We start from the raw sequence: 14,323 nt of genomic DNA, 5'->3' as shown, positions 1-14,323 counted from the left end.
TATTTTTAATACATATATGTTTTGTATTTGTTCCATTGCAATTCCAACGGAAATAAAAATAATAATATGTAATATAACAAAGTAAAAACATACGCATTCTACGTATTCATCATATGATTTTACGTTAGTTGCATAAGCGCCGTCTCTGATTGGCTGAAGCTGACAGAAGAGGCGTGTCTTTCCAGTAGTTAGGCGGAGTTTTGTGCCGCAATACTATGTGGTTGTTTCAGAGAGCGCTGTTGATTGGGGCGCTGGGCAGCAAGAGCTTCACTAGAGCCATGGTAAGACCTCATACAAACATTTTAAATGCCGTTTAACTGTGTTTAAGGCGCTTTCGTGTTTTTGACAGATAGTTTATGTTGTTGTTGTAAGTAGGTCAAAGTCCGGTGTGTTTATTCGTGAGCACCTGCGTGTCTCCGGTAATTCATTCCGGTGGAGGAACATTAGCCCGTTAGCTTTAATGATGTAATCATGTCTCTGTGGGATTGTTTATAATTTAAAATGAAATTATGTGCGTTCTGTTAGTGTATTTTGTTACGAAACGACTCATAAAAGTCCAGTTTGTTGGTAAACAGAGGTTTTAGGCCTGGTTTGGGTTTAGTGTTGATGACTTTTGAATTTAATCACGTGGAGAAGATAAATCAGTTCTGCTATTTGGTGATAATGTTAATCATTTATAAGTTTTAATCATTATGTATGTATCATTATGTCCTAAATGCATCAAACAGTCAAATATAAAGAACTGGTGTATGTTTTATTGTAGGTTGTAGCAGGTGCATTCATTTAATCTGTCAAATTTAATATTTTACTATAAGTATAAAATCATTCCAAACAAATATGTAATATGCTTATTTAAATAAACTGTCATAAAGTGCCTCCTTAGGCTCATTTGCACTTTGCCTCTCCCAAATCTGTAGTAAAATCAAAGTTGTTGTGCCTGCAGATATAATGAACATGTATGACACATTCAGCCACACACAATCACATCATCTCTTCACTGAAAATTACGTGACATAACGGGTCATTTTTTTGTCCAAAGGCCTTAATATTAATAATAAAAAACAAAGATATGGCATCCAAAGTATGTAAGGTAGTACAATTAGATCTCTTTTATCGAATCCAAAAGGTTTTAATTATATTTTGTTACATATAAAGGTATTTTAAAGATTTTGAAGTGTCACAAGGTCATTCGGTTTAACCGTCCAAAGGCCAATACAGCCATTTCATTTGTGATTAAAATATCTTAAAATGTAATAAATGTGTATATTTCTTTATTCTGGCATGATTTTATATCATCATATATCAACATAGTGCAAAATGGTATTAAAATTATGTGTAGAAGTCGTTGCTTTGTTATAAGAAAGAATGTCCAGAAAAATGAATTTCATTGATGTCATTCGGAGTAACCCATATAAAGGGACCATTTTGGATCAAGTCATGCGGTCAGTATCATGTGACAGGATGTGACATCATTCAGACACCTGCAAAGGACCACATGGTCCTGAAGCAAAGTAACTAACTCTCTCTTAACTATTTGAAAAATTCATGTTTTCACTTGATCATACGCATGTCCCGAAACATCAGGTCATTCGGTGCAACCGCTATAAAACATGGAAAGTGTTGTAATATTTTAAAAACTTGTACTAAATATAAAATGTTGATTTTCTTTTGCTAGCTAGCTAAATATCAGCATATCAGTTAGCATTGTGTGAAAATATTGTCATTCGGTATAACCAAAAGTGTCATTCGGTAAAACTGAAATTTTGGTGAAACCAAATGACTTTTTTGGTGACAAATTTTGTCCGTCTTGTAAAAAATTAAAAAAGCAATGTTAATTAATTATAAAAACCTCATAATCTCATTGTTAACATTTAATAAAACTTCAAAATGAATTATATCTCTATTATGTTTTTTTACACTTTTAAAATCCTTATTCGTCAGTGACCCAAATATCATGTGATTGTGTCATATTTGAAGCCTAAAAGCGTCGTACTAATAAATAAACCCACACAGCATGAACTTAATAGGGATCTATATTTTCCAAAGTATTTTTTTGTATAATTGTTAATCTCAAACATATAAAATGTACTTTGGACTGTCATATAGAGGCATATATAGTCTGAGCTCTCAGATAGGCGTGTAATGGATTACTCTCAAATCTGTTTAGCTTGACTAGTTCCACCTGTAAGATGTTTACGTGTTTCCCGTAAGCGCGACGAATCCCCTGTGACGCTGTGTTTGCTGTACACAGTCCCACAGATGGAAAATCTGCTTTGTGTAGGAGCTCTAGATAATGTCATAATGTAATTTTAATGCCAAACTTTTTATTAAAATCCCAGTAAATGAATATATAGTTTCTTGTGTTATGCATAACTTGAGTTAAAAATCACACACAACACTTTCAGGGCAAAGATGACTTGACATTTCACAAGCTAAGCTATTGCATTAGGAAATTGCATAATTGATTTATAGCACATGATTGTGCATCATTGTTCTTGTGGTCAGTATCTGACGGCATTCATCTAGACACTCGTCACGCCTCGTGACCTTTAACCTCTCTCTGTTTATTGCAGTGTGCCCAAGCCAATGACTGGCAGTCGGCCAAATCCATATACGATTTCTCAGCCAAAGACATTGATGGAAATGAAGTGTCTCTGGAGAAATACAGGTGAACAGAATTGATTTGATGTGTTAAATCGCTCATACGTTTTTTATGGGTAGTGATTTGAACAAAGCCCTAATGCACAGTATTAAACTTGCATGTAATGCAACTCATCATCCGGATGCAGTCGAGAGGGAATGAATGTGGTGCATGCCAAAACAGCCAAATAAAAAAATGCTATAAATGCAGTAATAAATGCCAACGCAAAAGCCAGTCCACCCACACATCCTCGCATCATGATGGAGAGTTTTGCACTGCTTTTGCTTCAGTTGCAGCCGTCCTCTTAATGCACATTCATCATTGTGCATCCAGTTATTTTTAGTCTTAGTCCAAGCGTAATCTTGCTCTAGGAAAATGGGTCATAGTGTGTTTGTCTGTTGTCAGGGGTTACGTGTGCATCATCACTAACGTAGCCTCCAAGTGAGGGAAGACTCCTGTAAACTACACTCAGTTTGCGGCAATGCACGCCACGTACGCTGAGAAAGGTTTACGGATCCTGGGCTTCCCCTGCAACCAGTTCGGAAAGCAGGTATGTACAGGAATGCAAATACCAGTGTGCACTGCATTTTATTCTGAGTTTTGCATGCTATGTAAATAAATAGTATGCTGACTTTATATCTCGCAATTCTGACTTTATATCTCACAATTCTGACTTTATATCTCGCAATTCTCGCAATTCTGACTTTATATCACACAATTCTGACTTTATATCTCACAATTCTGACTTTATATCTCACAATTCTGACTTTATATCACACAATTCTGACTTTATATCACACAATTCTGACTTTATATCTCACAATTCTGACTTTATATCTCGCAATTCTGACTTTATATCACACAATTCTGACTTTGTCACACAATTCTGACTTTATGTCACACAATTCTGACTTTGTCACACAATTCTGACTTTATGTCACACAATTCTGACTTTATATCTCACAATTCTGACTTTATAACTCTCAATTCTGACTGTCACACAATTCTGACTTTATGTCACACAATTCTGACTTTGTCACACAATTCTGACTTTATAACTCACAATTCTGACTTTATAACACGCAAATCAGGCATGTTGCATTATGGGATACAGTATTCCATGCATACTGAAAATTAAGAGTTATGCAATGCTGCAAAAATAGTAAGACTTTGGTGTGGGATTATATTGTGAATTACAACCAATTCAGTCCCGAACAGTTGTTCTTTGACAATTAAATGTAAGTGTTATCTGACTGTAGGACTGTTCACTGTCATCACTGTAAGTAGGTCACGTAACTGAAGCTGTAAGTGGATTATATTTTGTTGTGGGGTGAGATTTAATCTTACAACAACAGATGCAAAATGCTTCAAATTGCTTTATAAGTCCTTCATCTGCAGTGACATACAGATCTCTATGATCAATATGTGCCTGTAGTTAAACTATCATCTGCTCCATCAAATACAGCTGTGCTGAAAATAAAGTGGGCATCTGGGTTTTTTTTACAAAAAGTAGGTTAAATGATTAGTTAATTCAAATTTCCTGATAATTTACTCACCCCCATGTCATCCAAGATGTTTATGTCTTTCTTTCTTCATTCGAAAAGAAATTAAGGTTTTTGAGGAAAACATTCCAGGATTTTTCTCCATATAGTGGACTTCACTGGGGTTCAACGGGTTGAAGGTTCAAATGTCAGTTTCAGTGCAGCTTCAAAGAGCTCTACACGATCCCAGACGAGGAATAAGAGTCTTATCTAGAGAAACAATCGGTCATTTTATAAAAAAAATAAAAATTATATACTTTTTAACCACAAATGCTCATCTTGCACTTTTCTGCGATGTGCCACGCATGACATAATCACGTTGGAAAGGTCACATGTGATGTAGGCGGAAGTACCATGTGGTAAGGCGAAAAACTCCATCGGTAAGAAATGAATGTGCAAAACATTGGGTTCTATTATAATCATTAAAGGTGCAATATGTAATATTTTTGCAGTAAAATATCCAAAAACCACTAGGCCAGTGTTATATATTTTGTTCACTTGAGAACTTACAATATATACCAAATGTTTCCAACTATTTGTAAATCTTGAGAAAATTGCAGTTTTAGCCAAGGCTCCGGGACGTGTGAGGAGTCGCCGGTCAATGGCGTCATACCCGCGTTACCCGCGTTACCCTCGGTTTCCGGTTTTATTTTGTAGACACCATGGAAACACCAAAGACGCATTAATATATTGTGTTTTAATAGACAAGATAACAACTGTTTTGATATATTTATAGACAGAAAACTTTATTGTTATATAGCTCAACACGTTTAGTCTTATTGTTTAAATCTAATTTTCTTGATTTTTTGCGAGTACCATGCTTTACCATGCCTCAGAGAAAAACACTATTTTGTGAAGTAGCTAACATAGCATAATCAGATTTTTTTAGTAAAAGTAATACAGCATTTTCTCCATCATACAATACATTTTAAAATTAATTCCATGCCATTTATCAACACAAGCCATCCAACATTTAATATGATATTCTAAAATCTTACTAAAGTGTGTCTCGCAGCAGCCGCCGAGCGAACGCACAGAGTAACGTTATAACATTTTCAACACACTCAAATGTATCTAATATGATAAACAGGGCTGTGTTACCTCATACGGCGACTGTGGCATAATAAAAGTTCCGCTGCTCGTGAGGCGTGTGTTGCAGAATTGCTCCAGCGGCCTCGTTCAGCTCCACAACACTCGGTCCTGCTCTGCTTCATACTACAGTAACGTTAATAATCGCATCCATGAACATGATTTCTGCCCAAGTCCTATTCCGCGCTCAAACTTGGCGTTATCAAGTTACGCCTTTGTTTTGAATTTGCCTCTAGCGACCTCTAGCGGACAAAAAAATGTTACATATTGCACCTTTAAGTGTATGGACATTCCTCACATAGTATGTTCAGCATTTAAAATGTAACCAGTGGCAATGACGTCATCACAGTATTTGCATACTCAATTGTGAATGGTCTGATTTTTCCTGCCTATATTTAATCATTTATAAGCACTTTAATCTCACAGAAAGCCATCATATGGTCTTCTGTTCTGTGTTTTGCTGTGTCGGGCAGCTTTCGACACATCAGATAAAAGTTTTCTGTTGTGTAATCCAGTCTAAGCGTTCAGGCTTGTTTCTCTGTTTTTACAGGAGCCTGGAACCGAGGCGGAGATCAAGGAGTTTGCCAAAGGCTACAATGCAGAGTTCGACCTCTTCAGTAAGATCGAGGTGAACGGCGACGGGGCCCATCCTCTCTGGAAATGGATGAAAGACCAGCCCAAAGGCAAGGGGACTCTGGGAAAGTGAGTTTGTTTGGTTTCTCTACTCAACATTTTTCACTCGTTCTCTAATGCATTGATCGTTTGACATAAATGCTGTTTTTATTTCCACAGCAACATCAAATGGAATTTCACTAAGGTAACTATTGCATGTTAATGGATGATATTATTCTCTAATTGGCTGCAATATTGTGAGCTCAAAACTGTTGTTTTTTATCATAGTTCCTCATTGACAAAGAAGGTCAGGTTGTGAAGAGGTACGGACCGATGGACGATCCCAGCGTAAGTCAACAATACTCTTTTTTTCCACTTTCTGTGAAACTTAAAAAAGAAAAATTAATCATCATTTACTCTCCTTCATGCATATAAGGGTCATTAAGTAACTTCAGTACCAGTAATTCTTATGTCAGATTCGAAGAGTTTGCACTTGAGAACATTTTTAGTTTGATTAAATAAAAATAACCTCCAATGTTTTATTTGTCCCATCAGGTTGTTGAAAAGGATCTCCCCAAGTACCTGTAGCCATTTGGATCAAATCCGATCTCCGTCCATGTGTCTCACATGCGCTTGTCTCCTCTCTGGCCGATGACTGGACATTGGCAGGGTGTCGCCCAGATCTGTGACGGCCGTTCCTCAAGCCTGTGTTCAGGTAGGGACGGCCTGATGTCCTCTGGCGTGCAAATTCTCTGGGAACAACCCTCCGATGTCCAGACGTGTCACCAGAGAGGAGATCAATGGCTGCATGCACTGAAAATCAAACTCATGTACCTAAAGAACATTTTCTAACGAGCGGTGATGATAATTAAACAGTAGTGTCAGAACTTCCTGTGTGGCCAGTTCCTTTACAAAGTATGTTTTCTTTCTTCACGACACTGGAAAAAACTGACATTGCAATAAATTAAACCTAATAAATCTGTGTTAAAGCTACAAAAAGTGATTTTTCTCTTTGCGTTTTGTTGTTTGATTAACATTGAAGACACAAAGCAGCAGGAATATTAGGCTGCTGTCACTTTAAGACCGAATGTGCCGATCCAAAATTCTGTTAGACATCTGGTTCTTTCTCAGTTCACCTAATAAGCCATAAGCAACTGTGTTCATGAGGATACAATGCACTTTGACAATTTTATCGTGTATGTGTCTGTTCAGGCACAAATAGACGGTGAAGAGAAAGGAAATCAGTGTTCACATGTATGTGCACACACAGAAATCAGACGCACATTCAGAATTGAGTTCTCTTTCGCGCCATCTTGTGTTCAAATGGTTTAAAATCACTTGAATGTTTAAACTGACAGGACCTAAAACACGTGCAAATGATAAACAGTCATTGTATGATGGTCAAACTTTGCAATTAATCCGAGAATCATGTGCGTTTTGAACCGTGGTGTCTCATCTATACGGTGAGGTGAGAAATATGGGATCACTCGGGGTCCTAAAGGAGACCAGGACTTTTAATGGGTAGTATTTTTAGCGCCCGATTAGAATTCCTGCAAAATCACGTTATGATTTATATAGTTTAAAATGCGTTATAATGAACATTAATGTCTTTTAAATCACATGGTTCATATACTAGTATATAAGTGAAGCTATAGGTTGTGAAATCAAGCATTTCTCGTTGTTTCAGTTTTTTTTTAGTTAGCTTATGTAGCATAGCATATGTCTACCCGATTAGCCTGCTAGCTAGCTTATAGTATATTAGGTATGTTTTTTGCTTCCAATATAGTTCCCAATAACATGTTTCAAATTAATGATGTTTGCGTGTACTTAGCATGACAATTAATTAATTACAAATTTATTATAGTATTATTATATACTATACCACATTGCTATTATTGTGTAATATTAATATTAAATTACTTTTACAGAACATGGTATGTTGCAACAATCCTTATCCTTATTACAAAAAATTACATTTTTAGGCATGGTTGAGTTTCCAGTTTGATTTATTATGCAATACATATGCATTCATTTTATATTTCAAGCATGTTGTTTGTGCACTTAATGTAATAAACTTCATACAATGGTGAAATAGGTTATAATTAGTCAAGATATCATGAAAACAACTTTTGATCAGGCAGAGCCGGTTCCTGGGGGGGACCCGATTTCTCATGACAACGGATTAACGATTCCTATACTAGACATTGTACATCCTGCCATGTGACTATTGAGGATGCACACATCGCGGATCCAATAAGAATCCTGTTGGATTACCTGGATGCTTACTTTTTTTTTTTAATTCTTAGGATCCTATTGGATATTGTGTAATCTTTACCAGAACTCTGACTGTATTGTCTTAGAATAATGGCACAGTTTAACTAATCGTTAACACTTTACAATAAGGTTCATTAGTTAAACATTAGTTAATGTATTAACTAACATGAACTAACCATGAGCATTACATTTGTTACTGTATTTACTAATGTTCGTTAACGTTAGTTAATGAAAATACAGTTGTTCATTGTTTGTTCATGTTAGTTCACAGTGCATTAACTAATGTTAGCAAGATTTTAATAATGTATTAATAAATGTTGAAATTAAGATTAATAAATGCTGTATAAGTGCAGTTCATTATTAGTTAACTAATGAACCTTACTGTAAAGTGTTACCAACTAATCCACTGTTTAAAAGTCTATGTAATCGAAATTCCAATAGGAATCCTGTGTTGATCCCTGTAAGTAAAACTCAGTTACTTCAGGACAGTGTCTGAAATTAACCTTCTTTTATTAGGAGCAATATTTCCCCATGTTTTATCTCTATCTTTATCCTCTATCCGTAATAAAAGCACAGCGGTCCATCTATGTCAAATGTTTCAGATAACCCAGTGATTCCCAAACACATTTGACCTAAAATATTTACTTGAAATCCAACTGAGATTTTATTAATATTTTAATAATATAACACATTCACATGTTCAAGGGTCTCTGCTGTTTGTCCATTTAGTCAAGATGACTTGCAGGTAAACTCATAAAATATTTCACTCTTTTTAGTAAGATTTGTTTTCATTTTAAAATCATTTTATATTATTATTAACCCTTTGCAGTTCCTTCACAAACCCAAAATTGAGTGGAATTATTATTTCAGTTAATTGTCAGATCATATACAAAAAAAAAAAAAGCCCAAAATGCCCAAAACAGAGCACAATGAATACTTTTACAATTAAAAGCATGTAGTTATGCATGACTGGTGTCCAAAACGAGATAACAGAGAAATTCACTATTTTTCACCCTGCATTTTTAATATATTTTGGTAGCATTTTGACCTCGAGTCCTGGTTGATTTCTGACCCTCCATGCGAACTGTGCCTGTTATTCGTGTCCTGATAGTCAGTTGTAATATATAACTTTGATTAGTAGGTGATAAAGTATGTTGTTTTGCTATTTGAATATCATGCAGTAGAGGGCGGTGTTTGCTCACTCATTTTTTTTTTTTAATCCATTAGCTTTTTCTCAATTTTTAATTTAAAGGAAATTTAAAAGAGCTTTGAAATTTCCTTAAAATATTATTATAATTACATTAAATTGTTTTAATTGACATTTTATGTTCATTCCATTTAATTTTTTTTTTTTTAATGAATGCTTGAACATCAATTGCAAAACAGAAAAAAAGTGCCAGGGTTAAAGATACAAAAATATAAAACACAATATTTATCCATTCCATTTATTGCTTACGCAAATTCCTCCATGGCTGACGTCGTTTTGAAAGGCGATACTAGAAAAAACGTCGCATCGGAGCTGCCCCGGGCCCGGTGACGTCATCGCTGGCGTAGCAGCAGCAGCGGCGCTCGAGCGAATCGGACTCACATGAGCACGAGCGTGTGATCGAGCGCTGTGCGGCAGCTGCCAGGAGCGCGCACAGACCCGTACACGCACCGCGGACCCAGATCATGACGCCCGCTCCGTTTTTTTCTCATTTCATTCGTTTTACCGTTTGATCCGGGTCTGATGGAGGGAGCTGCTGCGGCCGGAGGATGTTCCGCGCTGCCGGAGGACGCGGACGCGGTGGTCGGCGCGGGATACGGGATGGATGCTGCAGATCTCGGTATGCGGTGGATCTTTTACATTCATGCCTGCATTTCACATAAGGGTCGCGTTAATGCTTGCAAGTTGCGTTTCCATAAAAATATACAATTTATATGATTGCATATAAATTGGAAGCACCTGACAGTATCATATTAATATGATCATCAAACAGTGCCATGCTATCCGATACAATCACTGAACTACTGTACTGCCATAGTTCTTTACTGCAAGTGGCATATTGGTTAGATTATTAATTTTCAGTTTATTTCCATATAAATGGCACTACTGTAATAATAAACCATGAAAAGACATGGTATATAAATATGGCAATCAGTACCCTAGTTTATTAAAAAATACCATCTGATCCCATCACTGAACCATGGCACTGCTACAGTATATTTTAAGAGACACAAGAGTTGATATTTTATAGAATACAAGAGGTTTATTTGCACAGATCATGATGTTTGTATTCCTGCAGTCGGAGTGTGTTTATCTGCGGGGAATATGTTTTGTGTGTTAATGTCATGTGACGTTGTGTTGTCGTGTGAGTGTCCTTCAAATGAAAACTCAAAGTCAATCTGAATAATAATTGTCAGAGTGTTTCCTCCATCCCAACATGCCTTGTGTTGACAGCTGTTCCTGTAGAATATCCAGTTGAGAATACACAGGGATAGGGGGTCTCCTTCAGGTCCTGTGCTCTTGATTTTAGGCTCTGCTCTGTGCTCGGCTGTTAATCCATGTGTTTATCCACGGTTTTCCACACTCAGCATTCCTGTTCATCACGGTTCCCTTTGAATGTCCCTTCTGTCTGTTGGGTTAGTGTTGACCAGACGGGTTTGATATCTTCTGCTGTAGCTCAAATAGAGTTAGATAATGAGACTTGAGTTATGTTTCATTCAAATATTGTCCCAGATATTTCTTCTAAAGAAATGAAAATAGTATAGAGCTGTAAAATGAATATGGACAGCATTTGCTGAGAGTTCATATTGACTTCTCATTGCAGACTATCTTGGCAAATCTGAGACATTGTTGAGATTTCTTCTGAGGAGACACACATGAGGACTTTCTCACGAGAAACTTCTGAGAAGCAGACTTCAGACCTCTTTTCTGTCTCTGGGAATTAATTGAGATAGATCTCATTTATGATTGATTTTTCTCTGCTATGGGAAAATCTGTAATCGAGAGATGCTGTATCTCAATATAAACTCAAACATTTCTCATCAGATTTTTCCCCAGACCAAATGATCTGGGCTTTTAGGAGAAACATCTTGAAGTTCATACTTAAACTAGATTTGTAGATAAACCTTGATGTTAGCTTGAGAAAGCCTAACCAGAAAGTTTAAAGTAGAAACGGTCGAGAAGCAGGAGACTTTCCATTTGCTCTCCCTTTTAGTGTTTGTTAGAGAGATGAGATATGTGATCTCATGCATCACACACACGGATGCTGCTCTTTTGCATGTTTCCACGTGTTTTGTGTGTAACTGCTGCAGATGTTTTGGAGTAACGTTAGATCTTACGTATTGATTCATCCAGCTCAACCAGAGCTCACAGTGTCATATGGACTGAAGGTTTGTTATGATTATGAATCTCCCACGTTAAACCTGCTCTCAGATCAGTTCAGCTTATCTTGAAAAATAAATCAGGCCTTGCGTCATTTTGTCGGAGATCAGAGTCAGATTTGAACAAATAAAAACACTGTAGAAGCATATCAGCGAATCACAGGAAGGAAACAGGCGTTTTGGGATGCATTAGTTGGTCCCTCATGCTGAATGTGTTCTTGTTCTTAATAGTTTCCTGGTTAAATGTTGCACCGGATGTTGTTAGTCATATTGTAGAGTAGTACTGGTTTTCTGGTGAACCAAATTGAACAAAATTGTCTTACAATATAAGAAAGTATATGAAAATGTCCCAAACATTGGCGTTTTTGAATATTGCAGTGAACTACATTTTCTTGTTCTTAGTAAAAATTGATGTAAAAGTCTGCTATTATAAGTAGACTCTTAAAAATAAAGGTTCTTTATTGGCATCTTTGGTTCCATGAAGAACCTTTGACATCCATGGAATCTTTTCAAGTTCTTTATAGTGGAAAAAACATTCTTTAGATTTTAAAAATGTTCTTTAAACAAAGAAATTGTGCTTTTAAAGGATTAAAACTGCCTTCCGTATTCAACTTGGAAAGAAAGCGTAACTTAGGTCGCATCAATTAAGCTTTTTTCGTAAGTTGAATAAGGAAGGTGTAGGGCGTAGCGTAAGCGTTTTGAACTGCGAGAGGCATTACACTTCCTTCATAACTTGAATACGGAAGGCGGTCTGGCAGAAGCTAGATATTTTACTTTATAACTTGTTAAATATGGATATTTTTCTTGCACAAATGCATCGCTTCACTTCAGAAGGGTTTTAATTCCCCAGAGCCGTGTGGAGTACGTTTTGCATTGAATGGATGCACTTTCTTCAGCTTTATACTCGTTGGTCCTGTTCACTGCCATTATAAAGCTTTTAGATGCGTCAGGATATTTATAACTCAGAAGATTGTGTTCATCAGAAAGAAGAAATTCTTATACACCTAGGATGGCTTGAGGGTGAGTAAAGCTTGGGGTATTTTTCATTTTAAAGTGAACTGATCCTTTAAGAACGGTTCACTGAAAGGTTCTTTGGGGAACCAAAAAATGGTTCTTCTACACTTAAAAATAAAGGTTCCATGCAAAGGGGTTTTTCTCAGCGATGCCATAGAGCAGGGGTTTTCAAAGTCAAAGACAATGGGCCTCCCTTTTGTACACAATGACGCCTCCCTACCCCCAAATTTTTACTAATTTTCATTAGCGATCAGTGTGCCGTACGGTTTCTTTGCACATCAATAATAATGGACTCTCATCTCGTGTGCCTAATGCACGACTCCTGTATGTCACTGTAATTGTCTTTAACTTGATTACAATCATCATCCATCAAAACTTTACTAGCGAGACACTGGTTTGCTTTATCCAACCGAGAGATGTAGTTTGCGTATCATATGCTTATGCAGCGGTTGGGTGTTTTGAGCCGCTGTTCGGTCTTGGGCTGCTCCGAAACAATCACAGAACAGGAGAGAGATCGTGCTTTGAAGCCAAATACACTATTCTCTCCGCCATCTCTGGTGAAATCGGCCGGGTTTTCTCTGCATTAGGGCTATTTTTGACTGACTGTTTGAATGCATTGCTAACTGGATCCTTGGACAGAAAACTTTCCAGGAGTTTACAGTTTAAAATGATCTGATTGAAAACAGAGGAGCAGAAACATAATGACCTCTCTTGTCCAAAAACCTACTTCTTTTCAGTTTTTAAAGTATTGTTTCTGCTATAATGTATTGACTAAAATTATTGATCATTAATTATTTTAAAAAAAATTTTTACCACTCTCTCACCCTACACATTGAAAACCCCCGTCATAGAGGAACCATTTTTTGATTCCACAAAGAATCTTTCAGTGAACAGTTCTTAAAAGAACCATTTTATAATCTAAAGAACATTTTTCCACTATAAAGAATCTTTAATGCAATGGAAAGATTCCATGGATGTAAAAGGTTCTTCATGGAACCAAAGATGCCAATAAAGAACCTGTATTTTTAAGTGCATACATGCGTGATTATTTGATTTGTAGCAACTTCTTATTTGCATTCAGCATTAGTTTTTGCCTTCAAATCAGACCTGTGACCAATTCTTGGGTCGTGACCCACCAGTTGAGACGCACCCATCTAAAGGAAGAGGACTGAAACACATGGCTTGTTGTGTGCAGTTTGCTTTCTGAATAGAGGCTCACGCTGTTGTTGAGACTCTCCCAGTGCTGAAAGTGCAAGTCTCTCACAAACAGACATGCTCGTACCTGAACAACAGTTATGCATGTAAACACACATACATGCCGCGGGGCTCGTCCACATCCACTCAACACGATTATGAAATGTAGTCTTTTAGTGGTTCAGTATTCACTAGTCCGTGTCGCGATTTGATTAAGTGTACAGCTCTACTTTTGATTTATTCATCCAAAGATTTGCCAAATTCCGTGACATTCCGTACTATACAGTAAATTCCATTTTTATTACTGGATTCAATGATTACATCCATGTTTTCCACATCACAGTAATCATAAAACCCTAGTTCTCCAACTCCTAGTTTTTATAAGTTGCATTTCTCTTATTAATCAATAAATTCATGTGCAATTTTTTTTAAATTGTAAAAATGATTACCCGATAAAATATTTTAGAGCTTCGCTAAAAAATAGACCAAAATACCAAAGACCAAATACCAAAATACTAGACTAGCTTATGGAGCTTTAAAATTGTTATTAATTTGCATGACTTTCCCATGTCTTTAAGTCAAACTTTTTAGC

At 36.6% G+C, this 14,323-nt stretch overlaps 2 protein-coding genes across 4 annotated transcripts in view; both read left to right on the top strand.

Moving 5' to 3' along the window:
- The first annotated feature begins 135 nt into the window (after positions 1-135).
- Positions 136-6,770, top strand: gpx4b (glutathione peroxidase 4b). Its single transcript, XM_051912906.1, has 7 exons — positions 136-281; positions 2,574-2,668; positions 3,047-3,191; positions 5,822-5,973; positions 6,064-6,088; positions 6,172-6,231; positions 6,439-6,770. Exons 1-7 carry the CDS (start codon positions 216-218, stop codon positions 6,469-6,471), a joined length of 576 nt encoding a protein of 191 aa, XP_051768866.1. The 5' UTR covers positions 136-215; the 3' UTR covers positions 6,472-6,770.
- A 2,933-nt stretch (positions 6,771-9,703) lies between these two features.
- The window catches only part of pip5k1cb (phosphatidylinositol-4-phosphate 5-kinase, type I, gamma b), a 50,366-nt gene continuing 45,746 nt past the window's right edge, over positions 9,704-14,323 (top strand). For all 3 annotated transcript variants that reach the window (XM_051912824.1, XM_051912842.1, XM_051912833.1), the window contains exon 1: positions 9,704-9,983. In XM_051912824.1, coding sequence (XP_051768784.1) covers positions 9,887-9,983 — 97 coding nt within the window. In that variant the 5' untranslated portion in view covers positions 9,704-9,886. The remainder of the gene's footprint in view (positions 9,984-14,323) is intronic.

The sequence above is a fragment of the Ctenopharyngodon idella genome, chromosome 2 (genome assembly GCF_019924925.1).
Source record: "Ctenopharyngodon idella isolate HZGC_01 chromosome 2, HZGC01, whole genome shotgun sequence".
NCBI classification, from domain to species: Eukaryota; Metazoa; Chordata; class Actinopteri; order Cypriniformes; family Xenocyprididae; genus Ctenopharyngodon; species Ctenopharyngodon idella.
The sequence above is the reverse complement of the archived record's forward strand: the minus strand, read 5'-3'. Positions and strand labels throughout refer to the sequence as shown.